Below are 28,000 nucleotides of genomic sequence, written 5' to 3' on the forward strand. Positions count from 1 at the left end.
GACAAAATGGTTGTCAAGGGAGTTTAAAAATCTCATCCCAAGGAATCCAGGACACATACATATAATTCAGAGGTATACTTCTGGTTTGGGGGAAATTCTAGACTAAAGAAATGATCATCTTGGTAAATGTTACAATAGATGAAACTAAGTCCAGTTTTTTGGCGAGGTTTTTTTTTTTGTTTAAATGTTCTACTACCACCTTCAGCTATCAATCATTTCTGATAGCTCAAGAAGAAGGTCATCTTCATCCTTCCCAGGATCCAGGTCAATCTCTGCTTCTAATTTGCCTCCTGAAATTTCCCATATTAGTTTTTCAAAATCATCCTCCATAGAGAGTGGTGGCTTTCCTGTTGAGGCAGAGCTGAGTCGGCGAGTTTTTGTGGCCATCTGGGATGAGGAAGGGCCAGACACTTCCGGTGGGGAGGGAGCTGAAGAAGATTGAGCTGGAGGCAGCACAACACTGATAAGGGAAAAAAAAAAAAATTGTTTTTAAGGGCAAACATAGACAATTATATTCCTGTATTGGGACAAGGCATTTTCATCCTTTAAAGCAGAATTCAAATAGGCAAAATATAAACTAAGTCACCCAAGGAAGATAGCACCCCTGAGTTTCAAGTTTTTTTTGCAATGAATCTGAAGTTTAGCAGGCTTACTTAGATCTCAGATGTTCCTAAACTGTAAATGTTTCAAGTTAATTTTTATTCCTTAGACAGCATAAACAGTAGTAGTTGACTAAAGCTTGGGTAAAAAGAATTCAAGGCATTACCTGTCTCTAGGTTTTTCTGTCTCAGGCATGGTGACTGACTTATCCTCAGAGAAGAGTGGGACAACAGCCTACAAAAGTAAGAACAACGTAATTCAGTGGGAGTCAGGCCTTTTAATTTGAGCATATTAATTTTCTTCTGCTGCCTTCTCAGATTTATGTACATCATTCTGTAAGCCCAGGAATCTAAGAACAGATAATCTGAAATATCATACATATCAAACCAAAATTAGCTTTTAAAAAAATCCCATCTTGTCACTCCACAAGCAGAGTGCTTAGGAAAGGGCAGAAGAATTACACACAGATACAGCTGGCGCTAACAGAGTTCATCTGTCCTGCTGCCGTACTACACGGACTGACGCATCACTGGGCTCGATTGACCTACCACAGCAGCTTTCTTGGCCGGGCTCTCCTGCAGGACACCGCTACTGCTGAGCGGCTTTACAGCTGCAATGACAGCGGGATGGACTTCTGCTGCCTTGCGTTTTGTGGGCAGTTTGGGAGATGAGACAACTTTCACCACAGATGGCTTCACATTCACTTTGGGTTTAGCTATAAGAGACAGAAAACATTGAGTTAATAACTAGAATAATTCCTCTTTCACAAAGAATAACTCAGAATATCAAAATCCTTCATAGCCTGAGAAACATACAACTAATTAGAAATGAAAAACTCCGAAAACGATCCCAAACGACAGAATTATCTTAAATATTACTAGCCAATGGTGTGCCCAGTATATTAGACAAATAAAATTCAACCCAATTGTTGCCAGCGAGTTACTGACACTGTAATTTTGAAATCCTAAAGTAAGACAGGCCAGGAAACACACTCACCTTTTCCCTTTTTTTCCAAGGTCTGTGCTGCATATTTTATATTCAATACTGAGTCCCCAATCCCTGAGGTTTCTACCTCCACCTTCTGGAATGATTTTGTGGGAAGTCTCTTTGTCAGGTGCCGTGTGATGCCTGGCACAGCAGTGAGCACATCCCCCAGAAGGGGTGTCAACATTGATTTTTCCTTCTGTGAGGCTCCCCTCTCTGACTGTTTCTGAATGTGCTTCTCTCTCATGGTTTCACATCTCTTGACTTGAATTTTAGTGATGTCAGCTCCTACAGTCTCACCTGAAGCCTATAAATAAGTTTAAAATGAATTAAAATCTAGTATTTGTAACTACTTATAGGATTGTTATTATTTATAAGTTACCAGGTTAACATCTAAGTCAGACATTCATGTATATTCACAAATATAGATCTTTTGCCTTTTATTTGATGTCAAATAGAAAGAAGCAGGCTAAAGATGATTAAAAATGTGCAGGAAAACAGAAATCCACCTTCTACAGAGTAGACAATTATGACCCTAAATCTAATGCAAATGACTCCTAAATAATAAGACACTTGCAAAAGATTTATATACAAAGACATTCATTATCTTAATAAAATTTTAATGTCCAGAGCCAGATTATATTTGTATAATAGAACGTTTTATGACTAGCAAAAACAAATGTCCTGAAGAATTAAGGTAAGTTAAAGTAGGTTGCAAAATGATACACTGTAGAGTTCTCAATTACAGTCTAAAAATGAGCTAAACATAGAAACAAGTTACATGCTTACATATATAAACAAAAGGCCTAAAGGAAATCCATGACAAAAACTAATGGTGGTTACATCTAGTTTGTGGAATCTCAGAGATTCTCATTCTTTCACAAAATAAAAATTCCCAAGTTTTGTACAATGAGTGGCATTACTCTCAAAGACAGGAAAAAAACAAGCTTAAAAATTATTTAATGGCGGGCCTCCCCGGTGGCGCAGCGGTTGAGCTCTGGGTTGCGAAGCTGCCCGCAGCCTCTGCGGCGCCGGTTCGATCCCCGGCTGCTCCCCGGCCACTGGAGGAGGGTCCCACATGGCCCGCAGACCTCTCCTGCCGCCCACTGCTCCCCTCAGCAGTGTACTTCGGTCCTTCTGCCTACTCTGCTCCCCGCTCTGGCTCTGGTGAATTCTCTCACCCTCCCGCGCTTCTGACTGTACCCAGTGCATGTATAAACAAAACAAACAAACAAACAAATAAATAAAGCATGCCTCTATAAAAAAAACAAAACAAAAAAAAAATTATTTAATGGCAATTTAAAAAAACAACATTAAAAAAAGTTGGGAACACTGATATAAACAAAAATTCAGAGCACGCTCATAGAAAATTATACGTATAGTAAAAGACAATTCACTTACTATAGTAAAATAATATCAGTGAAGTGTAAAATAGAAATTACAAGCTTTATTAAAAAGCATATTTTTCCATTCACTGAGCCTTTTTTTTTTTAGAGGTTGATCACCTCACAGGGAGACCTTAAGAGTCTCTCATTTGTTTTTTTTTTAAGGTTTATTTATTTATTTATTTGTTTGTTTGTTTATTTATTTATTTTTACACGCACTGGGCACAGTCAGAAGCGCGGGAAGGTGAGAGAATTCACCAGAGCCAGAGCGGGGAGCAGAGCAGGCAGAAGGACCGAAGTACACTGCTGAGGGGAACAGCGGGTGGCAGGAGAGATCTACGCGCCATGTGGGACCCTCCTCCGGTGGTTGGGGAGCAGCTGGGGATCGAACCAGCGCTGCAGAGGCTGCGGGCAGCTTCACAACCCAGCGCTCAACCGCTGCGCCACCGGGAGGCCCATTCACTGAGCCTTTACTTGCCATGGACAAAACTATAAAATGATGGAAAACACACTCACCTCTTTAGCCTCTGTCCTATTAACACTATTCTGAGAAACAAATTCACTTTCTTCTTGAAGTTTCTTTTCTTCTTTTATACCTATGTGCACATTAAACACATCAATTATTTCACGGGCTGCAACTTCAAGAGAGATAAAGTTAAAACTTTTCTTAAAGAAAGTAATGATAATTGTAGTTAAAGTCCATTAGTCATCATAAAATTTCAAAATGCCCATTAGAATAGCAGAGGTCTAGATAGCACTGCTATAAAGAAATACCTTAACCTTATTTAATCCAGTGATTTTCAAAATCACTTAAGAAAAGTTTTCACAGGACACCTATGAATATCCTGTGCGATACTGTCTTTTAAAAATATTATTTGAGGAAACGGTGCTACAGACCTAGCTGTTTGTTACCTGCTTTTTTGGCGACTCGGAGAAGCCGCCTTGCACCTGGGGTGGCCTCAAGCAGAGGCTGGGCGCTGGAGCTGCTCTCAGAGTTCTGCTGCACCCGCAGGGCCTTCTCCAGTTTAATTTCCTCCAGTGTCTTGATATGCACCTCCTGCATAGGCTTTGTTCTGCCTGCAGGGTCCTCTGATAGTCCTTTGCTGGCAACTATGGGCGGCAAGACTGCAGATTTTTTAATTTCACTCTCAGTCTTTAGCTTGATACAGGTTACATCTTTTTTGCTTTTTTGTCTCTCTGCTTCCTGCTGTCGGTGTTTCTTTTCAGCCAGAACCTCAGAGAAGGTTTTGATTCGGATATTGGAGGAGCTTCTTGTTCCTGAAGTAGAATCATCAACTTTTGAAGGTCCTTCTGTTTTGAGTTTAGTTTGCAATTCTCCACGTTTTTGACTGGCTCTTTCAAGAAGAATTTCTTCCAAGGTCTTCACATGGATCTCACCAATTTTAGTCACTCTCTCTATTTTTATGAGGGAAAAACAAGTCACTGTACTTGGAATTCATCTCTCTCTTTTTTTTTTTTTAAGATTTATTTATTTATACAAGCACTGCGGTACAGGCCAGAGGCGTGGGAGGGTGAGAGAATTCACCAGAGACAGAGCAGGGAGCAGAACAGGCAGAAGGACTGAAATACACTGCTGAGGGGAGCAGCGGGCGAGACAGGAGAGGTCTGCCGCACCATGTGGGAATTGAACCAGCGCTGCAGAGGCTGCGGACAACTTCACAGTGCTGCGCCACCAGGAAGGCCTGGAATTCATCTCTTATTGACATGCTCTCTCTATCCTTAGATCAGGACAGCATCCAATAGAACAGTATCATTTGGACAGGCAATTAAAATGATCAAAAGTACATGAGTTTTGATCTTAACTTTGGAATAAAACATGTTTCTGGTAATGGCCCTCAGGGGAATCTCTTAGGAGGCAAAAATTACTCATTTGAATTTCTATTCAGAAGCTTATTCTTGAGGAACCTGAGAGCCATTTACTAGTTAAAATGTGTTATTAACTTTTACCAATAAAAACGGGAATAAATTAATTCTCACTCATAGATCAAACATGTGCTGGATACTGCTAAAAATATGATGGTCAGCAAAATACAATCTCCCCCCACATGTGGTTTATAGCCTAACAGATCAATAATTAAGCAACACAGTATTATAATAACAGCTTTGATAAATAAAGCACAATGCTACACAGGAGCATGTAGCAAAAACACTAATCTCTGGGAATTAAGAGAAGCTTTTCAGACAAAATAGTAAGTGATAAGAGGTAATAATGGTGAAAATGAGGTAAAACAGAAAAAAAAACGGGAAACGCTCAGAGATTGGCATGTTACCAAAGAAGTATTTTTTTTTTTATCATTTTTCATTTTTGTACAATGTATGCATTTTCATCTTTGTTATAGTCCCCATAAAATTTCCACCAGCCTTGTTTTGATCCTGCTTCCTTCTCCCCCCCATAGGGTGTCTCTGGTTTATAGTTGCCTGTTGATTTTGATTTTTACTTTATCATAATTAGTCTTTTTCCTGATCCCTTTTTTGGGTCTTCTAAATTCCTGCTATAAGTGAGACCATCAGGTATTTTTCTTTTTTTTCCCCCTGGCTTATTTCACTGAGCATGACCCCTTCTAGCTCCATCCATGTTGCCGCAAATTGCATGAGTTTATCTTTTTGATTGCTTAGTAATATTCCATTATGTATATGTACCACATCTCAAAGAAGTATTTTTAATGATCCATTCATCATTTCATATTTAAATTAAAGAATAAATTTCATACTTGACAGATATGCCTATCATTGCTACTATAGGGCTAAATAATATGAAGTGATGTGGAAATAACAGGATTTGGAGATTATATACACAAAACTTAATCACTGAATAACAGCTCTGAATGAAGTATCAAAATTAAATAATGTCCCTTCACATCTTAAATACATTATGTTTATTCTATTACATTCTGAACCTTTGAATATGCTATTTCTTCTATACAGAATGTCTCATTTGTCTTGTTACCTCATTAGTTTGAACTAAGTTTAGCTTAGAACCTGCCACCCTCTGGTCTTCTTTGTTTCTCTGATAACAGGACTGATCACATAGTAATATAACTGCCTGTATTTCCAACTACATTAGATACTTCACAAGAAAAGTGACTATTAATTATCTGCAATCGTCTAATATACAGCTGACCCTTGAACAACGGGGATTAGGAACTCCCTGCACTTTTGAAAATCAATGTATAACTTCTGATTGCCCCAAAACTTAACTACTAATGACCTGCTGTAGACCAGCAGCCTACTAATAACATCAACAGCCAGTTAACATTTTCTATGCTACATGTATTACATACCATATATTTAACAATAATGCTAGAGAAAAATGCTATGAAGAAAACTGTAAGGGAGAGAATATATTTATAGTACTGTACTGTACTTATTGATACTTTAAGTTCATGTCGTCTACAAGAAAATCCACATATAAATGGACCCATGTAGTTCAAACCCAATTTATTCAGGGTGAACTGCACTGTCTGTTACATAGGAAGCACTCAAAGTCACTGAGTTATTTCCTTGGGTCTCTTGAATAAAAATTCTTCCATTTCAAGAGTCAGCCTGATCTCAAAATTACCACTCCATGAAAGTGCAACGTGAATGGTGACATGGGCACCCTATTTTCCTGATCCTGCCAAAATTTAATTAAACTGATAGAAGACAGACAATGCTTCAAGCCATTCATGACAGCAGTGGGGGGGGGGGGGAGGATACCACTGGCACAGATTAAATCTTGAGGAATTTCTGAGACACAAGCAGATAGCTACATTTACAAAGAAATAGATAAAACTGTAGGTATAAGATCTGTTCTTGTAACAAATCTAAAGCTGCCAAAGTATGAAAGGCATTAGTGGGTAAAAATTTAAGGGTGGTCTATACAACAACTGGGCCAGCTGTGACCTCCTCCTGAGAACTGTTTTCTAAAAAGAGGAGCTATCTGCCAGGGAAGAGAGCAAATTATGAGGATGAGGAGGGTGGAGAGAAGTAGAAGACAAAAATTTCATGCTTTTACAAATACCAAACAGAAAAAAAGAAAAAATGGGAGAAGAGCAAAAAACAAAAGCTAGAGAAAGAAGTCAGTTCTCTGAAAGTAAAGAAAATCTTCTACTATGCCAATTATTTGGGACCCCAGCCTTCCAGGCTGCGACCTAACACAAGAGCTGAGTACAAATCTCCTTTCAGTGCACTCTCTCCACTTAAGCAGACACATCAAAGTCTCCCAGGCATGGGGGAGCACTACTTGGGAGAAAGAACTTCCAAACCACAGAGGAAACCCACCCTGGGGAGTCTCAACTATGGAAGCGACATTAAAGATGAACCTAAATAAAGAGAAATTATAATAAAGACGACAAAATAACACACAATTTTTAAAAAAAGATTCAGATATGAAATCACAGGGTAGCCTAAACTTATACTGTGAAAAAGGAGAAACCTACACTCCTCCATGCACATATGCATATAGTGGCCTCACAGCTGCAGAGCTTAGTATAGTTGGGCACCTGAATATCATTTCGTTTAACATACTTCCTGATAATGATAATGAAAAGGGAGGGAAAAATTAATCCCAAAGGTTGTTTTCAGAAAACCTGGATTCTTAAAGTAGCTTGTTTTGTTTGCAGTTGCAGTTTCTGAGCACCCACCAATGTCATGGAGAATTTAACTGTAATTGCAATGGAGACTGGACTGCAGAACCTAAAATATTTACTACCTGAACCTTCAGAGAAAGTTTACCAATTCCTGATCGAGGGGAAAAAAACCAAGCAAAAATATAGAAGGTGAAGCAAAAATAACAGAGATGGAAAGTATGACAGCTATATTAAGAAATGTTGATCACACGTCTAAAAGTTCCAGCATCTAGTAAGAATTTCTCAAAGAAAAAACAAAAAAAGGAATAAGAAAGATATATGCAAAAGAAATTAATGGAATGTTTTTTAGAATTAAAGATTCTAAAAAAAACCAAAAACCTTAGATTCAAAGGGTCCACTGACTACTAGGCAGAATGAACAAACAGATCCATGTTTATAGCTATCACAGCGCCGGTCATAACACATAGCACAGAAGGGGAAGAGATGTATCCAAGTCAGATAAGGATGAAAAAGGAAAGCACAGGCTATCATCACTCCTACTACAGAAATAAAAGTGGAATAGTTGAGTACATGGATGTTTATTTTATTATTCTATATTTGCACACACATATAAACTTATGTAGTTATATCTTGCAATTTAAGAAGTTTAAAGAGAGTACAGGAAGAAAATAATAAAGGAAATTAAAATCACCTAAAACCTCAATATTCCAGGTAAAGCCCATTCTAATATTTTGGTGTATTTTTTTGGTATTGTTTCCCTAGACATGTATTTTTATCTTATAATACTGGAATCATCTCATGCTTTTCTTGAAAATAAGTTTTTATAATAAAAAAGATGACATCATCCAAAAAACCTGAGGATTCTTATGTTGCCCTTAGTCAAGTGATGTCCTTTCACATACTTTCTTTGTTCAACACAATGAGGAATGTTACCATCATAACTGCTCAGAATGTGACTTTTCACGACAGCAATACTCTTGAACATAACTACCTTCATTTAATCAAATTCCATTTTTAAATATTTATATTGTTTCTAATTTCCTATTTTTCTCTAATTTCTTACTAGTAATGCTGTAGTGAGCAATCATTTAGCCATGGTTACATACAATAGGAATTTATAGCAGTGAATAATTAATTACTTAAAAAAAAACATAAACAGAAAAGGGAAAAACTCCAAACCTAATACAACCACAACAGGTAAAAGTGAGAAAAGGTATTCACATGACAAGGAAAAAACTATGAGAAGCTGGTTTTAGGTTTACCCACCTGCTGCTTCCTCACTGTTTGCACCAGCTGACACGCCTAATCGCTCCTTCAGAGACTTGGAAACTTGAACTATAGAAAGATTAAAAAAAAAAAAAAATCAAAGTTTAAAGGACTTTTTCTTGTCACATATCTTTTTCTAAGTTCATAAAAAATTCCCACCACCAATTCATCTAATTCATGTTTCCAGGCTAAGCTTTTCCTGACCATGTGTAAGATTAGGTACCCTCCACATGCACTGCCATAATACTGTACCTTCTCTGTTACAGAAGCTGTGTATTTATATATCTATGTGTTTATTTATTTGCATGTATTCCTATCTGTCATTACATTCTAAGTTCCCAAGGACTGTGGTGTTGGTTATTTTATCCAATGGTATGTACTCAGACTCTAGCAAAGCAAACACTCAAATGTCTGTTGAGACAAATGTCATGGTCACACACACGCACACACACAAAGTGTAACGAAGCAAATAAACCTTTCTTTGGTGTTTTGTCAGAGTTAGTTTCTGGAGCTTCAACTTTTTTTCCTAGCCTCTGTGCAAGGCTGCGCTTCAAGGGAGGATCACTGTCACCACCTACAAACAGAGGAACTCAGTTCAGGAATTCAAGTCAATCTTCAGCAAGATAAAAAACAGTAAGTCCACTGCAAAGGACTGATCAGAAGATGTGGTATAACCACATAATGGAATGCCATTTAGCCATAAGGACAGACAAAATGTTGCCATTTATTATAGCAAAATGGAAAGATGAACTTCTATGTTGTAAAGCAAGTGATAATGACAAATACAAATATTGAACATTTACATCATGGACAATGAAGCAAATGAAATGAGGATTCTAAAGATAGAAGTGAAGGGAGAAAGTATCAAAGGGGTAGCCAGGGGGTGGTGGGGAAAAAATTAACAAAATTTGTTTTTAAAGAAAGAAAAAGGAAATACAAGTAAAAACAGCTAACAAAGAATAATTCTGTAGTCTTTCTGTACCAATACAGTGTATTCATTCAGGAGTTTCCTTAGAAATCAATGTTAGAGAAGGAATCAAAGTGTCCCAGAGAGAAGGGGTAAAGGGGTGAAAAATTAGAATGCAAAAATCAACATTTACCAAGTAACTCACTAAAGTTATAAAAGGAGTATTGTAAACCCTGAGGTTAGTTACATTAGGAATATGAGGGGAAATAAAACCTCATGTATAAAATAATCTTAACTGACCGCCTGTTAAATTCTAGGTAACTTTGTGTTCAAATGCACCTGGGATAACTAGGAAGACAGCCAAAGAATCATATAATTTTTTTTTTAAGATTTATTTATTTATTTATACAAGCACTGGGTACAGTCAGAAGCGCAGGAGGGTGAGAGAATTCACCAGAGCCAGAGGGGAGAGCAGAGCAGGCAGACTGATGAAGTACACTGCTGAGGGGATCAGCGGGCGCCATGTGGGACCCTCACCCGGCGGTCGGGGATCGAACCGGCGCTGCAGAGGCTGCGGGCAGCTTCGCAACCCAGCCCTCAACCGCTGCACCACCGGGGAGGCCCGAATCATATAATTTAAAATCATACAATTTAAAATCTTTTTCTGACATGAAGACTGCAGGCAAAATAGCCTCTTTTTTCCATTCCAGAGAAGAAATCTAAGGTCATGAAAGATTCTATATTTTACCCAAGGACCAATTAAATAGTGATAGAGCCAAGACCTGAACCAAGTTTCCAACTGTTGGTGTATTATATCACACAGTTTCATACAAGTTGTTTGAAAGTTAATGAGTTGTTAAAAACTGTTTCATGGATTAGTTGACTAAAGACAGACTTTACAGAGTTTCAGTAAGGACTTGAAAGAACCTATACTTCAAATATGATTCTCTCTCATTTATGAAAATGAAGCAAACAAATCACAAAGGTTATATGCATGCTGACACTAATAAAGCTCACTTCTATATATTTTAGCTAAAATTTCTCAGATGGTAATAATGGCATCAGGAAAACACAAAACAAATTAAGAGTTCATATTTGTAAGAACATTTTAGAGGATGAAAAAACTTCTGTAGTTCAAAATTATTCTTTTGGGATAGACACACTAGATTATCTAGTACACTGCAACTCATTAATATGGTAAAATACTTCTCCCCCACCCCAAATATGAAATAGCATATTTCATTTGGTTCAGGGACCAAATTTATATTAACTAGACGCCTTTTCCCTCCTAAAAATTCAAATTTAAATTTGCCCACACAAACAGCAGTATTCTTTACCATTTTAAAAACCTACTACCTTCTAAAAAGCTGGCCACGGGAGGAGTAGGAATAATAAAGTGGTTGGGGTGGGGGGCACGAGGTGCGGGGGAGAGACCACAAAGGACAATGGTGGAGGACTATGGGTGCTTTGGTTTTGGGAGTCTTATAGTGACTACACCTGAGTGAGGAAATCCTATACTGGCAACACAAACAAGGATATAAAACAATGGCACTTAAATTAAAAAAAAAAAATTTAAATAAAAGGCTGCCAATATTCTAAAGTTAACACTCTAAATTTCTCTGACTTCAATGAAAATTACAATGCATATGTGAAAAACATGAATTTTTAAGTGCAAAGCCAAGAATATAGGGGGACTAACAGAGTTTTAGAGAGGGTATCATGTTAATAACAAGTAGAAAACAAAGGGCATACACAAAACTCATCTTACCTACTGAAAACTTCCGTTTCCCCAGTCTTTCAGTGAGACTCAGTCTTACCAAGGGCTCCTCTCCTAAAATAGCAAAAACAGAATTTTTCTACTATTAGTCAATTTTTCTGTATTCAGTTTACGGCTAGTATAATGTATTTTCTGTTATTAATATGAGTCTACTAGAAAGCCTCTTGAGAATCATATCTAGTCTTATGACTACTACATTAAAAAAATGATTCAACTACTAAATAATAATTTAAATAATCAAATGCACAGCCTAAAGGAAAGCTGCAGTAAAATCCTAATTATTATTAGCAAAGTATATGAGAAGAGAGTTGCATTCCAACTATAGGTATAAAATCTAAACTATGCTTTTGCACAGTAGGAAGTGGGCTCTTTCTCCTCTCTCTGATATCTGAATGTCATAAGCACTTGAATATATCTAGATACTACAATAACATATCATATTCCTTATTTAGATTTAAAAATATTAAGGAAAAGGACTTTACATTTCACTGTAATTTAAAGGATTATATTATTTATTATACTATTTGGTAAAAAATAATGAGTGGTCAACAACTTTATTTAATAGATACAATAGTAATGTAAAAATCAGATATACACAAATATGAGAACTACTTGAATCAGGAATTCAACACAGGGCCTCCCTGGTGGCACAAGGGGTTAAGCGTCAGCCCTAGGAAGCTACCCACAGCTACTGCAGCACGAGTTCGATCCCCGGCCCACATGGCACAACAGACCTCTCCTGTCTCGCCCACTGCTCCCCTCACCAGTGTATTTCAGTCAGTCTGCCTGTTCTCCTCCCCACTCTGTCTCTGGTGAATCCTCTCACCCCCCACACCTCTGGCCTGTATCTCAGCTCTTATATGCATAAATAAATCTTAAAAAAAAAAAAATTCAACACAGTCCAATGCACTGATACTTCATCCTTTTATCGGAGCAACATACTTAAAAATCTTCCTGCAAATCCATCCAAGATAAAAATATACCCAAGAATTTTGTCCCCACAAAGAGTAGCCTGACAACTCTTAGCACCTATCTACATATACTGCACCTTGTTTGTTGGACAGAGTTACTGTCCTCACCACAGTCCGGACATTCTCTTTTTCAGGACCTGGAACGGGCTGAGGTTGGAGTGAAAGACTGGAAGCTCCTGAAGAACCTTCTGAATAAAGTTAAACAACACAATTTATCAAGAAGTTCCATTCTCGTGACCAGCTCAGTTCCACAACTACTGGATAACTGAAAACCAAGCAGGCTTTCAGCTTCTGTCTGCCTACAGTGAAAGAGGGTGGTGGTGGTGGGAACAGGAAATAATCCGTATTTTGTATCTGCCTTGGGCACAATGTGAAAATAAAATTGTTTTGAGAGATTTAGGCACATAATCTACTTTTATTTGCCAATAATGATGATGTTACTCAAAAGTTAACCAAGAGCAATTCAACTTTTTCCATCTGCATTTAATCATCTGCAAAACAAAATGCCAAGGTTCCTGTAGAATAAATTTTCACAAGAACATATCTTAGAACTGACCATTTCGTTCTCTTTAAATACTACATTTTTATAACATTTTTAGGGTTAAAAGTATACATCAACATTCTGAGACAAGCTCCAGAAGAAAAACTTAGCAGCAAGAATTCATACACTACAAAACAGTTTTTCCTTGTTTACTATGGTTTATATGTTGTTCTTTTGAAGTATAGATCCCAAGCTAAATTTTTGTTTGTTAATTATACTTCAATTTTTTAAAAAAGTTATTTCAGGTTCTTTATTGTCATATGTTAAGTTCTGAATAGTTGGGACTGAAAGACAGCTTTGATGAATTTAAAAAGCAACCATATGTGTGTTTTATTTCAAACAAGCATAAGAGGTCAAAATCGATTTGCTGGGCCTCCCAGGTGGCGCAGCAGTTGAGCCCTGAGCTGCGAAGTTGCGCCTCTGCAGCGCCGGCTCGATCCCCGGCCACCAGTGAGTGTTCCCATATGGCGCGCAGACCTCTCTTGCCGCGCCTGCTGCTCCCCTCAGCAGTGTATTTCATCCGTCTGCCTGTTCTGTCTCTGGTGAATTCTCTCACCCTCCTGCGCTTCCGACTGTACCCAGTGCTTGTATAAATAAATAAATAAACAAACAAACAAACAAATAAATAAATAAATCTTTAAAAAAAATCAATTTGCTCATTTGATCTGCTGTCATGTGTCATTATCAGAAATGTTCTTGTTCTCTGGTAATATTTAACCACCTGTGTGAAAACTCTCAATGACTTACCACCTTGCTTCTTGGATTTTTCCTTCATTTTCTTTGACTTAATTTCCTCAAGAGTTTTTATTCCAAAATTCAAACATTCACCTGAGAAGTGCAAACAGAAATCATATGAGGAATATCTTTTCACCTCTGTTTTATTTATACATAGCAGGCATTCAAATATCTTCTGATTTGAGGAGAAGATATATAGTAAGTATGTGTATATAAAATGAGGGCATGGTGGTGATTGTGAATCAAGTTCAAAGGTATTTAAAATAGTTTGGACACACACCAGGCTAGATGGGGCAGAATGAAGATGCCAGGCTCACCTCCTCCAGATATGCACAACCAGACTGCAGTAAAACAAAGCCAAATGCCCCTTGAGGGAAAAACAGATGACAGCATCACACACGAGGGGAGCAGTCCAGAAGAAAAGGGTAGGAAAAGCTTTGTTCACAGTGATACATGGCAGTACAACCCACAAAAGGGGGGTAGGTCTGTGGACAGCCCCCTACTGTTGTCAACTAGAGCTCAACACCAGTACTGGGTATCCTGAGACCCCACATTACAATGAATAAAGGGAGTGTGATTTGGCACCCAGGAATGAGTCTGCTCTGTTGGTGAGCTGCAGAGGTGGGGGTATAGAGCAAGGATTACTGGCTCGAGCCTGAAACTCTCAATATAGAACAGCAGCGTAGGGGGAGTGGGCGCAAGTCAGATCACCTGGATCTCCTCACAGAAGAGGCTACTACCCCAGCCAGAGGTTAGAGGCTGTGCTATTCAAAATACCTGTCACCCTCCTCCCCAGGGCCAAAACAAAAACAAAGGAACAGTGAAACAAACTAGAGCTTAAGCACCTGTCAATAAAAGGAGAAAACACCCCAAGTGAAGGTTCCATGCAAGAGAAGGAATGAAAATGACTGTGACCCCATATCAATTACAATCCATACCCAGAGCTGCATCTAGTGCTGAGAAACAATGTAGACTGGAAGCAGACATAAGGTATAAGAAACACTTTGCTGGCCCAGAGGAAGGGAAAACTTCCTATGTGGATCCCTACCATACCCCTTTGGCACCCAGAGCACAACAGGTTGTTCCAATTCCTGAGCTTACTGGAGGTGATCCTTTGGTGTCTGACTACCGTGATCCTCTGGGATACCTGCTACCGTACTCCTCAACAGTACCAGTCTTCAGATTACTTTAAGAGGTACAAAGACAACAGTCTGAACTATATAACCTTATTACAGCCCAAAAGAAATCACAAATGAGGAAATCACATTATAAATGCCAGAGCAAAAATCCTGAGCTCCAACCCAGAAGAAATGCAACAGGACAAAAAAGGAGTTCAAGGTAATAGTTCTAACAATGCTACAGAGGTGATTTCCAGAGAATGTACCATCAACATTCATCAGCGCATCCACAGAGTGGTCTGCAAGAAGTGTGCTGCTTGAGCACTGAGAGATATCTGGAAATCTGCATGAAGGAAAGGTGCACTCCAGATGTGCTCACTGACAACAGGTTCAACAAAGCTGGGCCAAAGGAATAAGGAACATCCCAGATCATATCCTTGTGTGGTTGTCTAGGAAATGTAATGAGGATGAAGATTCACCCAACAAGCTGCAAACACTGGTTATCTGTGTACCTGGCACAACTTTAAAAAATCTACAAATAGGCAGTGTGGGTGAGAACTAATTACTGATGGTAAAATAAAGTTATAAAACTGCAAAAACAAAAAACCCAAAACCAAACCAAAAGGAGGAAATGCTCCCTAATACATTTTATGATGCCAACATTACTCTAATACCAACACCAAAGAAAGCACAAGAAAATTATAGACTAATATCCCTGATGAGCATTAAAACAAAAATCTTTGACAAAATACTAGCAAATGGAATTCAGCAGTGTATCACCAGGACTATACACCATAATCAAGCTGGATATATCCTGGGGCTCCAAGGATGGTTTAACATGCTTAAGTAATGTAATACCTCACATGTTATAGTTAAAAAGCAAAATAATATCAATAGATGAAGAGAAAGCATTTGATAAGATTCAAAACCCATTTATGATAAAAACTTCTTTTTTAAAAAGATTATTTATGCATACAAGAACTGGGGTCCAGGCCAGAGGTGCGGGTGGTAAGAGGATTCACCAGAGACAGAGTGGGGAGCAGAACAGGCAGACTTTACTGAAATACACTGCTAAGAGGAGCAGCAGGCGAGACAGAAGAGGTTGCTGTGCATGTGGGTCATCTCCTTGGCCAGGGATTGAATTTGTGCTGCAGTGGTTGTGGATAGCTTCATAGTATTGTGTCTTAATCCCTTGTGCCACAGGGAGGCTTTTATGATAAAAACTTTTAAACAAGATGGGAATAGAAGGAACTTAACTCAATATAATCAAGGCCATGTATCACAAATTAAGAGCCAATGTAATACTTAATGGTGATCAGAAACAAGACAAGGATGCCCATTGTCACCACTTGTATTTAACGTAGTACTAGAGGTTTTGGACAGTGCTATCAAACACAGGAAAGAAAAAGAATCCAAAATAGAAAAGTGAAACTATCACTATTCACAGATAATATATGTAGAAAATCCTACAGACGCCATCAAAAAGTTTAGAAACAATAAATGAATACAGCAAAGTGGCAGGTTACAAAATCAACATGCAAAAATCCATAGCCATTTTATATACAACCAACACAGAAGAATCAATGTGGTTAACTCCAATTATAACTACTTAAAAAATAATCACATATCTCACAAGATAGCTAACAGAGGAGGTAAAAAAGACCTATACAATGAGAGCTACAAGATGTTAGCTCTCCTTGAAGAAGTGAGAGAGACATAAGGAGGTGGGAAGATATCTGGTGCTCATGAATGGAGACAATCAATATAATAAAAATGACCATCCTGCCTAAAATGATATATAAATTTAACACAATCCTCATCAAAATACTGGCAATATTTTTTTAAAAAAGTGAACAAAAGATATTGAAGTTTATATGAAACCACAAAAGGACTCAAGTTGCAAAAGCAACCCTAAGGGAAAAAAAGATAGAAATGGAGGTATCATGTTACTGACTTCAAACTTCACTACAAAGCAACAGTACAAAAAAATATATGGTATTAGCACAAGAGCAGATGCATGATCAATGGAATAGAACTGAAAGCCCAGAAATAAATCCATGCATATAGCATGTACATATGATAAAGCAGCTAGGAGTATAAAATGGGAAAGGACAGTCTCTTTAGGAAACGGTGCTAGGAAAATTGGAAAGCTGCAAATAAAAGAATGAAGTTGGATTACTCTTTAACCCCCTTCACAAAAATAAACTCCAAATGGTTAAAGATTTAGATATAAGACTTGCAACAATGCATATAAGAAAACACTGGTGATACATATCATGATGTCAACAACAAAGATATTTTTGATGACTCAACCCTGCGGCAAGAGAAATAAAACCATAACCAAATAATTGGGATTACCTCAAGTTAAGAAGCTTCTACACAGTAAAGGAAAATACAAGACAATTAAAAAGACATCCTATTGAATGGGACAAAATAATTACAAAATATATAACTGATAAGTGATTAATATGGGAGATATATTAAAAAAAGCCTCATTCAATTCGACAAAATAACTCCAAAAATGGGCATTGGCTTTGACAGACAATTCCCTAAAGATGATATCTAGAAGGCCAATCTAGGAAAAAATGGTCAAAGTTGCTTCCAATAAGAGATGCTGGTTAAAAATACAAGGTGAGGGCCTCCCTGGTGGCGCAGGTGGTTTAGTGCAGTGCTATGAAGCTGTCTGCAGCCTCTGCAGTGGGGTTGGTTCCCAGTCAGCCACGGAGATGCCCACATGGCGAGGCAAACCTCTCCTGTCTCACCGCTGCTCCCCTCAGCAGTGTATTTCATCAGTCTGCCTGTTCTGTTCCCTGCTCTGTCTCTGGTGAATCCTCTCATGTTCCCGCACATCTGGCCTGTACCCCGGTTCTTGTATAAATAAATAAATCTTTAAAAAAAAAATACAAGGCGATAGCATCTCACAACTGTGAGAATGGCATATTTTTTTTTTTTTAAAGATTTCTTTATTTATGCAAGAGCATAAATACAAGAGCTGGGGTACAGGAAGGGCAGGGGGGTGGAGGGTGAGAGGATTCAGAGCGGGGAACAGAATAGGTAGACTAACCAAAATACACTGCTGAGGGGAGCAGCGGGCAAGACAGGAGAGGTCTGCTTCACCAGGTGGGTTGCACCCTGGTGGGCCGGGGATCGAACTCACGCTTCAGAGGCTGCAGATTGCTTCATAGTGCAGTGCTTTAACCCCTTGCACCACCAGGGAGGCCCGAGAATGGCACATATTAAAAAGACCTTCAACAAGTGTTGGAGAGGATGTGGAAAAAGAGGAGCCCCATTATACTGCTGTCGAGAATGTAAACCAGTGAACTAGTATAGAAAGGATCTACCTTAAAAAAATAAAAATGGGGCCTCCCCTGGTGGCGCAGCGGTTGAGCACTGGGCTGAGAGGCTGCCCGCAGCCTCTGCAGTGCCAGTTCATTCAGCACCGGCGAGGGTCCCACAAAAAATAAATAAATAAATAAAATAAAAATGGAAAAAACATACAAATTTGGCATATATCCAAAGAATATGAAATCCTCTACACAAAACCCATATGCTCCAGTGTTCACAGCAGCATTATTTACAAGAACTGGGGCAGGGAAGCAGCCTGCATATCCATCAACAGACCACAGGATCAAGTGGTGGTCTGTCCATACCACAGAGTACTAAGTCACCATAAGAAAGGATGAAACACAGCCATTTTCAACAAAATGGAAGGATTTAGAGAATTATGTGCAGGGAAGTCAGAACAATAAAAACAAATCCATTTATATAGCAGACAGTTTGATAACGTAAAACCAAAGAACATGAATAAATATCCTGAGGTTTCTGAGGTTAACAGGGATGGGGATGGAAAGGTACAAGGGGAAATAGATGGTGGCAGGGGAAAAGAAGTTTCAGTAGCTCAGTACTGCTGGAGACAACACTGTAGCTAGGAGCAACTACTGGTCACCTACAGAATGATTACAGTTATGTCATGAATGGTTATAAATCTTTGTAAGTTTTATGTTACCGCTAAAAGGCTACACACAGTCATAATTTCAAAGGTACAAATACCCAGGTGCAGAAAAAAAATAAGATAGGCTGGAGTAATTCAGTTTAATAGAAACACCATCTTCTAAGAACAAATCATAAGTTATTTGTTTTATATCTTTATCTGAAAAGTATATGGGAATACTTAGCAATTCACGTATCAATTTCTGTGGAAGTATTTGTGACTGTTTGTTTGCCTTAAAAAGCTAAAATTTACCATCACCATCTTCAGCACTGATTACAACTGCACTAGAAGTATTATTCCACAACAAATTTAGAACAGAGAGGGGGAAAAAAGCTAATGGACAGGAGTATTTTCTAAATGCTTTACACAACTTAGTATCAGATATATCAGAATTAGAGTATAAGAGAGAAAATTACATTACGGTCAGGGCTAGGACTGTGACTTTTAAAACAAGTTTTCAAATTTCTTGAATTTTTTACCCATCAAAGTGGGGTTTAATTCTCTTCCACTTCAACACAGGCCAACATTTCTGAACGTTTTGCTAATAAATATAATCAGCAAAAGAGAACTGCTTGACCTTTGGTGGAAGGTTAGGAAAGCCCTAATTTTTTTCTTTGGATGTTCATCTTGGGGGGGAAAAAAAGTTTGGACACATTTAATAGTGCACAAGATTTATGACTGGGAATTAGCATTAATAGTCTCTTCTTACCTTGCTTTAAATTGACCCCAGGTTTCCGGGCCGAAGTTACTCGTAACCCGTTATGAACTTCAGGAGGTGGCTGTAGGAGAGGTGCTTTGGTTTCATCACCTTCCTCAGAAAACTGATCTGTACATCAACATTTAAAGCAAATTTACAGTTAAAAACAGGTTTTAATTCTGATTATGTCTAATTCACCAAATATCTGTGACTATTTGCCATAAAGAGCTAAAACTTACCATCATCATCTTCATCATCATCTGCAGCATTGATTACAACTGGTGGATGTGTGGGGCTAGGAACATTTTCTGAACTTTCTACTTTCATAACACTTCGCAGCTGAGGGGAGGGGTTAGACTGGACAGACAATTTGTTTTGCTGAACTGTGAGCTGGCTAGCCTTCACTTCCTCTTCTGGTGACTCAGGCACAGTGGGCAACACAGCTAAATATACAAAATCAGTCATAAGTTAAAAATAGAAAACATAGTTCCAGTTTAAAAATCTATCACCTGCAAGTTTGGTGCATTTTCCTTACTAGCATTTATCTAATTTCTCCACTTTCTCAATTAGGTTCTAAATTCCCAGGGACTGTTAAATGCGGCTTTTAGTTAATAACTCTTCACTGTATGTATACATCCTCAAAGTGGGCACCCAAATCATAAACTAGGAAGCTAAATGCATTGTAACTGCAAATCCTTGGTATTCAAATTTAATGCTGAAATTCTAGGCCTTTTGCTCAGCAAAATGCTATAAAGAGAGTAGAAAACACTTTTGAACCAAACCAGAAAAGAACGAGCTCACTTTTTTATCTTAAGCATGAAAATATGTTAACCATCAAATTTTAATTACACAGATAAGACTTTTGCTTATTGCACTAGGGAAATACTTTAAAAGGAATTTTGGAAATAAATACTAGTTTCTGGTAGAGTGAAAGTTTTACTTTACATTATGGCCTAGAGTGGGGCTGACAGCCTTTTCTTATAAAGAGCTAAATGGTAAATATTTTAGGTTCTGTACGTCTCTATCTCAACTATTTTGTAGCAAGAGAACAAAATTTGGCCATAGAAAATAAGTAAATGAGTGGGTCTGGTTTATTCTAATAAAACTCTATTTTACAAAACAGGTGGAGGACCAGGTTTGCCAACTTGTGGCCTAGAGAAATCAAGTTTCTTTTGAAAAACCTCATTTGGTCTGATAAAAAAAAAAGGAACTGAAATAAAGTATAGCAATCTAAACTGTCATTACAAGAAGCACCTTGTAATGTTTCTTGCATGGCTTTTTGTCAAAGGAATTTTAATGATTCTGCTACTTACTGGCTAGTGACTGTTTTTTAACCTTAATAAAGTTCCATTCCCTCAAACTATGATGGAGTAATTCTGCTTTCTCCTACGACTAAAAGAAGGCAATGTATATAAGTATACTTTGTTCACTGTGCAGAGTAGGTGTTTATTAAATAGAACTTACTTTTGCTTGGAGGTAGGAAAAGTCCTTCAACATAACGTCCTTTGTTGTGATGAAAAGCACAGTTTAGCTTTTGACATCCCATTGGCTGATTTTCCCAGTAACAAGGAATCTCACTGCGTTTTTTCTGTAACAGAAAACAAAAAATGAAGAGTGACCTATATTAATTTGGTCATTTATTTTTCTGGACAAAATTCATACAGGTTTTAAAAATCTGAAGCAGATGGACAAACAAAGGGAGAAGAAAAGTAGTTTATCTTCTATTCTTTTCTCTTTGACATCACCCTGGAACCCTAGATGTCTACATTCAATTTAGAGAAGCAGGATAACATAGTAGTTAAGATTATGGACTTAAGGGTAACAGGATTTGAATCTCCATTATGCTACTTACTGGCTATGTAATGTTGAACAATTGAATGCCTCTGTCTCAACTACTAAATGGGAGTAACCATAGTACCTAATACTTTCTGATGAAGATTAAAACAAATAATGTACAGAAGGCTCTTACCACATAATCGAATAAACTGCAGCTATTATTTACAGCTTTGATCAAAATTTTTCTACTCCTTGCCACCTCAAAGTAAAGCACTAGGTATGACATTTTTCTTCCCAAACAACTTCACTTTCATGAGGAAAATAAGAGAAGAAAATCTGCACATCTAGAATAAATTGCTGGATCACAGGATCTATGTCCAACAGAAAATATATACCTTAGTTTATATTAATGTGTATATAGACATATATTAGATGTGTAAAAATGTTTAAAGCAATACTATTTATAACAGTGCCAACCAGAAACAACCCAAATGTACATCAACACTAGAAAGGGGAGAGATATTGTTGTACAGTCATACAATAAAATGTTATCCAGAAATGAGAAGGAATAAACTGTTGCTAACACTGAACCACAGATGTACAGGAACCAGATATGAAAGAGTACATGCTCTGTTCCGTGCTCTGACTCCATCTGCGTCAAGATGAAGATGGGCAAATCTTCTCTTTGGCAGAGTAGTCAGGATGGTGATTAGCTTTGGGGATGTGGTTAGTGACAAGCAAGGGATGAAGGGGCAAGAATGAGTGCTGAAAATGTTTCACTTTTGGATCCTGCAGTATTTATGTTCTATAACGTTACCACAAACACCGATTTAACAAGTACTGAGCTACTGCTGAGGGAAATACAGTTAGGTTCCTGAAAGCTTCTGGTCACATTTTCTTCAACCACATGTAACACTGTTTCATGTGTGTTTCTGACTTTATTTAACATAGAAGGTTGACTCATTAACAATGAACTCATAGGCAACAGCATGGTAACTTACAGCTGAATGAACCTTATCTTCATACACTCATCTTAACATTTTCCCAATAAGGAACCTAAGAGTGCTTTAGCATTATGCTTGGGAGCCACTTTAAACAGCAAAATAACCAATAAAAAGCACTAAAATATCCCCAAAATATTTTTTAATAGACTTTGGAAAGGACACTTATTTTAAGGTATAAGGCAATATCACTTTGTTTGACCTTAGCTGGGAGTTAGTTTGTATGTAAGGCTATTTAAGCAGCTCAGATTTTTCATATTTTCAAATGACACTGAAAGTATCACAAGTATTGCTTAGAGTAACAATAAATTTTAGTGAGTATGCAAATTTGCAAATACGAGTAATGAAAAGTTACTTCATGTAGAAGGGTATTCAGTAAAAAGGCTCCCTTCCACCCCTGCCCCCACGCCTCAGTGGGCATTGTTTATGTTTCCCCATTAAAATAAGTTCCAGTTATTTTTTAAATGCACATGGCAAGTGAAACAAATATACTTTTACGTCTCATTTTTTATATAAATTATTTGCTTTTTCAATGACAGATCCTGATCTTTCCTTATCAATCAATAAACCTCTCCCTTTTAAAGTTTCTGTTAACAGTTGCCTAGCGCTCCAGTGTAAGAAGACAGTAAAATTTATTTTAAATGAAGGTTAGGATGTCTGATAATTTACTATTACAAATTATGCTATGCGTAATTCTGCATAGTTCTCATTTTGTACATGAGTACAAATGAGACAAAGTTATATATATCATTTAGCATTCTTAAAAGATGACCCAAATAAGGTTCTGTGCAGAAAAGAGTTACTACAGCAGCCCTAACTGCTCTTCTTAGAGAGCTTACAAACTTGGCACCTGCCTGGCATGTGAATACTTGGCTCTAGGAAGGTTCTCAGTCAACTTATCACTGTGCAAAGAACACAATTTATGCTGAATGCGTGCTATCCTCCTGAGAGTCTTGGTATATGTAAAGCAGAGGATGCCTATGTGTCCAGCTCCAATAAAAATCTCGGATACTCGGCCTCCACTGGGTTTCCCCGAGCAGAATCAACCCATGCATATTCATTTTTGAGAGAAGAGTGTTGTGTGACCCTGCACTGAAGGAATAGGGCATAAAGAAAACTGCACATGGATTCCTCCAGACTCTGCCTGTGTCTTTCTCTCTTACAATCAGTATATCCTCACTGTATCAATGCAATAAATCTCAGCCATGAATACAACTGCATGCTGAGTCCTGAGTCCCATCTATTTATGGAGATGTTAAGGACTCTGACACAACTTCCACTGGAGTTATGCCAATTTACACTATGCCAGCAACGTAATAACATGATTTTTCAAAAGTTGCAGAGTAATTCTTTCTCTAAATTTTAGTGAACTCTCTGCTACTTGGAAACAGGCAGCATAGAATATAGTTGAGACTACTTATCTGGAAACAGATTAAAGTGGCTATCTGACCACCCCAAGCATACATGTAACTTATTCAGTCTCTTCTTTTTACTTTTTTTTTTTTACATTTTATTTATACAAGAACTGTGGTACAGTCAGAGGCGCGGGGGTGTGGTGGTGGTGGTGAGAGAATTCACCAGAGACAGAGCAGGAAGCAAACAGGCAGACAGACACTGTTGAGGGGAGCAGCAGGTGAGGCAGGAGAGGTCTGCCGCACCATAAAGGTTTCCCCCTGGCCGGCTGGGAATCAAACCTGCACTGCAGGGGCTGTGGACAGCTTCATAGTGCGGCACTCAACCCACTGCGCCACTGGGGAGGCCCTCTCTTCATTCTTTCTCCACCCCTTCTCAAACAATTGAGTCCAAAGGCTTTAGGTGAGGCTGAGAGAAGCAAGCATTTGTGCTGGCAGAGGAAAGGATACATGGCCTAGAGGGTGGTGGAGCCTGACTGAGATGAGGAAGGTGTCCTCATGACAAGATTTAACTGCCATACAGTCTGAAACCTTCAAGGGATTAGAAGGACATTTGCAGAGAGGCCTGGCAGAGGGCTGGAATTTGAGCAGGGTGAGCAAGATTTCTATGCAGAAGGAATCCCAATGTTAGGTGAGTAGTATATACCCATGGAAAGTCAGCCTAGAATGGTCATGAAATAATAAGTGGGGTGAGGAAGGCAGGGTCTTCTTCGTTAGGGACCTGGTGGAGTCAGAAAATAAGCAGGGTGTGGAGAGAAAACATACCCCAAGGGAGGGCTGTATGACAGCAATATCAGAACCCATAGTGTGAAAAGGGAACCCAAGGGGGAAAGATGGGGTCAGAGTAGGATACTGGGGTTCAAACAGGGTGAGGAAAAGGTTCTCAAGGTGGAACAAGGAAGGAGGTCTGGAACAGTGTTAGAACTGAAACAAAGTGAGAAAGATGTCCCTGATTTTGGAGCCCAAGAAGGAGAAAGAGGCTGTGATTTAACAGTGGTTTACAGGGCCTCCCTGGTGGCGCAAGGGGTTAAGACACAACCTATGAAGCTATCTGCAGCCTTTGCAGCACTAGTTTGATCCCAGGACAGGGAGCAACCCACATGGCACAGCAAACCTCTCCTGCCTCGCCCGCTGCTCCCTTTAGCAGTGTATTTCAATAAATCTGCCTGTTCTGTTCCCCACTCTGTCTCTGGTAAATCCTCTCACCCCCCACCACACACACCTCTGGCCTGTACCCCAGTTCTTATAGGCATAAATAAATAAATCTTTTAAAAAAAAATAGCAGTTTACAGACTTAGAGGAAATGATCAAATAAGTCATATTAAGGACAGTGAGAATAAAATTTCTCACTTTGGAGAAGTTACAGGTATGAAAAAGGAAAAGTCCATAGTAAACCTTATTTGTTGTAAACTAGAGGCCATCTATATGAACACACGATTTTCAATACAAAGACAAAGTGCAAAAATAATGATGTAAATGTGTGTATTCCTATGTTCTGTCTACTGTGGGCCTGGAAACAGTGACACTCCAAGACTAGCTCAATCTTATTTCCATCTATCATTCTTCTCAAGGAACCACAGTTCCTTGGAGAAATGGAGGATCCCAGGTTTGGAGGAGGAAAAGTACGGGATGACCCTGAAAAATGCTGTTGGCCCAGAAAGCAAAGAAACACTTGAAGAATGAGGGAAATATCAAAAGGACACAAAAATCAGCCTGAAGAGCTTTACTGGCCAAATCTGGCTCAATTTGAGAATAAAAAATGACAGTAAGTACAAAAAATGACAGTAAGTACAAAAATGACAGAATAAAATAGGAAACCATGATTTCACACAAATACAAATAAATAGAGGAAATTTAAAGTCTGATGTGAAATGGGATAACTACAGGGTCTCAAACTATCTCTCCACAAAATGTTTATTACAAAAATGAAATAAAACAACTTTACAATGATGTAATCTAACAAATACTGCTTTTATAAAGTAATCAAAGTTAACATCATCAAGAATGAAATTATTAAAATTATGTCATCTGATATACAACTTGAATTTGGTAGTGAGGACTACCAGACAAACCCAAAATGAGGGACAAATCCTACAAAATGACTGGTCTATAACTACCCTAAGTGTCAAGGACAATGAAATATAAAGAAAGAAAGAGCAACAATTATAGACTGGATGATACTAAAGTCATGACAACTATAAGCAACAACTGATTCTAGGCTCATTCCCACAACACAGAATATTATTGGGATAAATGGCAAAACTTGACTGGGCTCTAAAGATTAAATAAAGATAATATGTCAGTGTTAATTTTCTAGTTTGATGGTTGCATTATGGTTATGTGGAGAATGTGCTTCTTTCTTGTAGGAAAGTATCTGGAAATGGTAAGGAATATGTAATTTACCAGGTGACTTATAACAATACAAGTTGGGGGTCTCCCTGGTGGCGCAGGCGGTTGAATGCCACACTGTGAAGCTGTCCGCAGCCTCTGCAGGGCAGGTTTGATCCTGGCTGGCTGGCGAGAATCCCACATGGCGCAGCAGATCTCTCCTGTCTCGCTCACTGCTCCCCTCAGCAGAATATTTCCTCAGTCTGCCTGTTCTGTTCCCCACTCTGTCTCTGGTGAATCCTCTCACCCTCCCATGCATCTGGGCTGTACCCCGGTTCTTGTATAAATAAATACATCTTTAAAAAGAAACAAAAAAAAAAATACAAGTGGGAAACTTACATCAATCTCCATGTGCCGAAACCTGCACACCTGTCGAAAACAGCGCCCTTCTTGCCATAATGTACAAACAGTTTCATTTCCTAGTGCAGCTTCACAGTGACGGAATGGACAGCTGTCACCCTGTAAACAAAGGGAGTAATACAGAAAACTACTGTGGTACCGACATAGATCCTAGCTAAAATGTTCAACATAAGAGTTTCTGGCATCAAGACAAACACAAAAGAGGAGACAAAATAGGCAAGGTAGAAAACAAACACAAAAGAGGAGGCAAGATAGACAAGGTAGAAAACAAGATGCGATAAGAACAAGCTGAGGTCAACAAAGGTATACTTTTCTATTTCTTGACAGTACCCTTCATCTTATATGACAACATGAGTAACACAAGCTGGGAGATAAGGATGAAGAAGACAAATGAGAGTATTAGGCACTCTTCAAAGATATATTTTATAGTTCATCTGCAAAAGTGTTTCATACTTCCCCATTTGTTTAAGTAATTTTTGATGGAAAATAAGAAAAGTTAATAGATTACGATTAAAGTATAATTCCATGCTTCACTACACACTTTATGAAATGGTAGTATCTGCAACAAAATGTTTCTCTTTTAAAAATTTTGCTATTCTTAAAATGGATCATTCTATTTTTTTTTTTTAATATTTTTTATTTATACAAGAACTAGGGTACAGGCTAGAGGCGTGGGAGGATGACAGGATTCACCAGAGACAGAGTGGGGAGCAGAACAGGCAGACAGACCGAAGACACAGCTGAGGGTAGCAGCGGGCCAGACAGGAGAGGTTTGCTGCGCCATGTGGGTATCTCCCTGGCCAGCTGAGAATCGAATCTGCACTGCAGAAGCTGCAGACAGCATCACAGTGCTGTGCTCAACTCGCTGTGCCACCAGGGAAGCCCAAAATGGATCATTTTAAATATGATGATTAAAGAAAAAGTCTCAATATATACATTTACAGAATCAGCAATTTTTAGCAAAAGAAAAGCCGACAGAACAAAATGGAGCTGCAGAAGACTGAAGCAGAAAAATAGGAAGTTTTGAAAAAAGTAAAAAAGCAAAAAGCTGCAAAAGCATATATTAAAGATGGCTTTAGTACCCAGCAAAAAATCTGAAGAGGTCAAATACAATCTACAAGTTGCTAGAAGTACAATTCATTTAATACAAAGTAAATAATATCAAAGTTAGCAAGTCATGGGCTAAAACATCCCTAATTCCAAAGGCACCCTAAGTTATAAATTTGAAAATACTGAAAAACAATTGTATGCTATGCATCTTTTTCATTTTTGTAGACTACAAAATGAAGAGAAAAAAATATGAATTCTAAGAATGCTACATTTACTAAAAAAGCTGACAGCAGGTAACAGTTAAACAAAACATAAAAAAGAATTTTATATACTTGGAAAATTATATCCAGTTTTATTAGGAAACTCAGAACTGATTTAGAGATAGCCATTCTTACTTTGGTACATGTAGAATAGAAAAAAAAATAGCAGTCTTCTCCTTGATTAGGCATGCT

At 38.2% G+C, this 28,000-nt stretch overlaps 1 protein-coding gene across 1 annotated transcript; it reads right to left on the reverse strand.

Moving 5' to 3' along the window:
* Positions 1-201: 201 nt before the first annotated feature.
* ZC3H11A (zinc finger CCCH-type containing 11A) lies at positions 202-27,997 on the reverse strand (the record flags this gene model as incomplete). Its single annotated transcript, XM_084245298.1, has 16 exons — positions 202-460; positions 767-834; positions 1,149-1,315; positions 1,597-1,891; positions 3,486-3,565; positions 3,882-4,385; positions 8,825-8,893; positions 9,300-9,398; positions 11,500-11,562; positions 12,557-12,667; positions 13,768-13,848; positions 19,574-19,690; positions 19,801-20,004; positions 21,026-21,149; positions 26,478-26,597; positions 27,944-27,997. 16 exons carry the CDS (start codon positions 27,995-27,997, stop codon positions 202-204), a joined length of 2,415 nt encoding a protein of 804 aa, XP_084101424.1.
* Positions 27,998-28,000: the final 3 nt, after the last annotated feature.

The sequence above is a fragment of the Talpa europaea genome, assembly GCF_964194135.1.
Source record: "Talpa europaea genome assembly, chromosome: 10".
NCBI classification, from domain to species: Eukaryota; Metazoa; Chordata; class Mammalia; order Eulipotyphla; family Talpidae; genus Talpa; species Talpa europaea.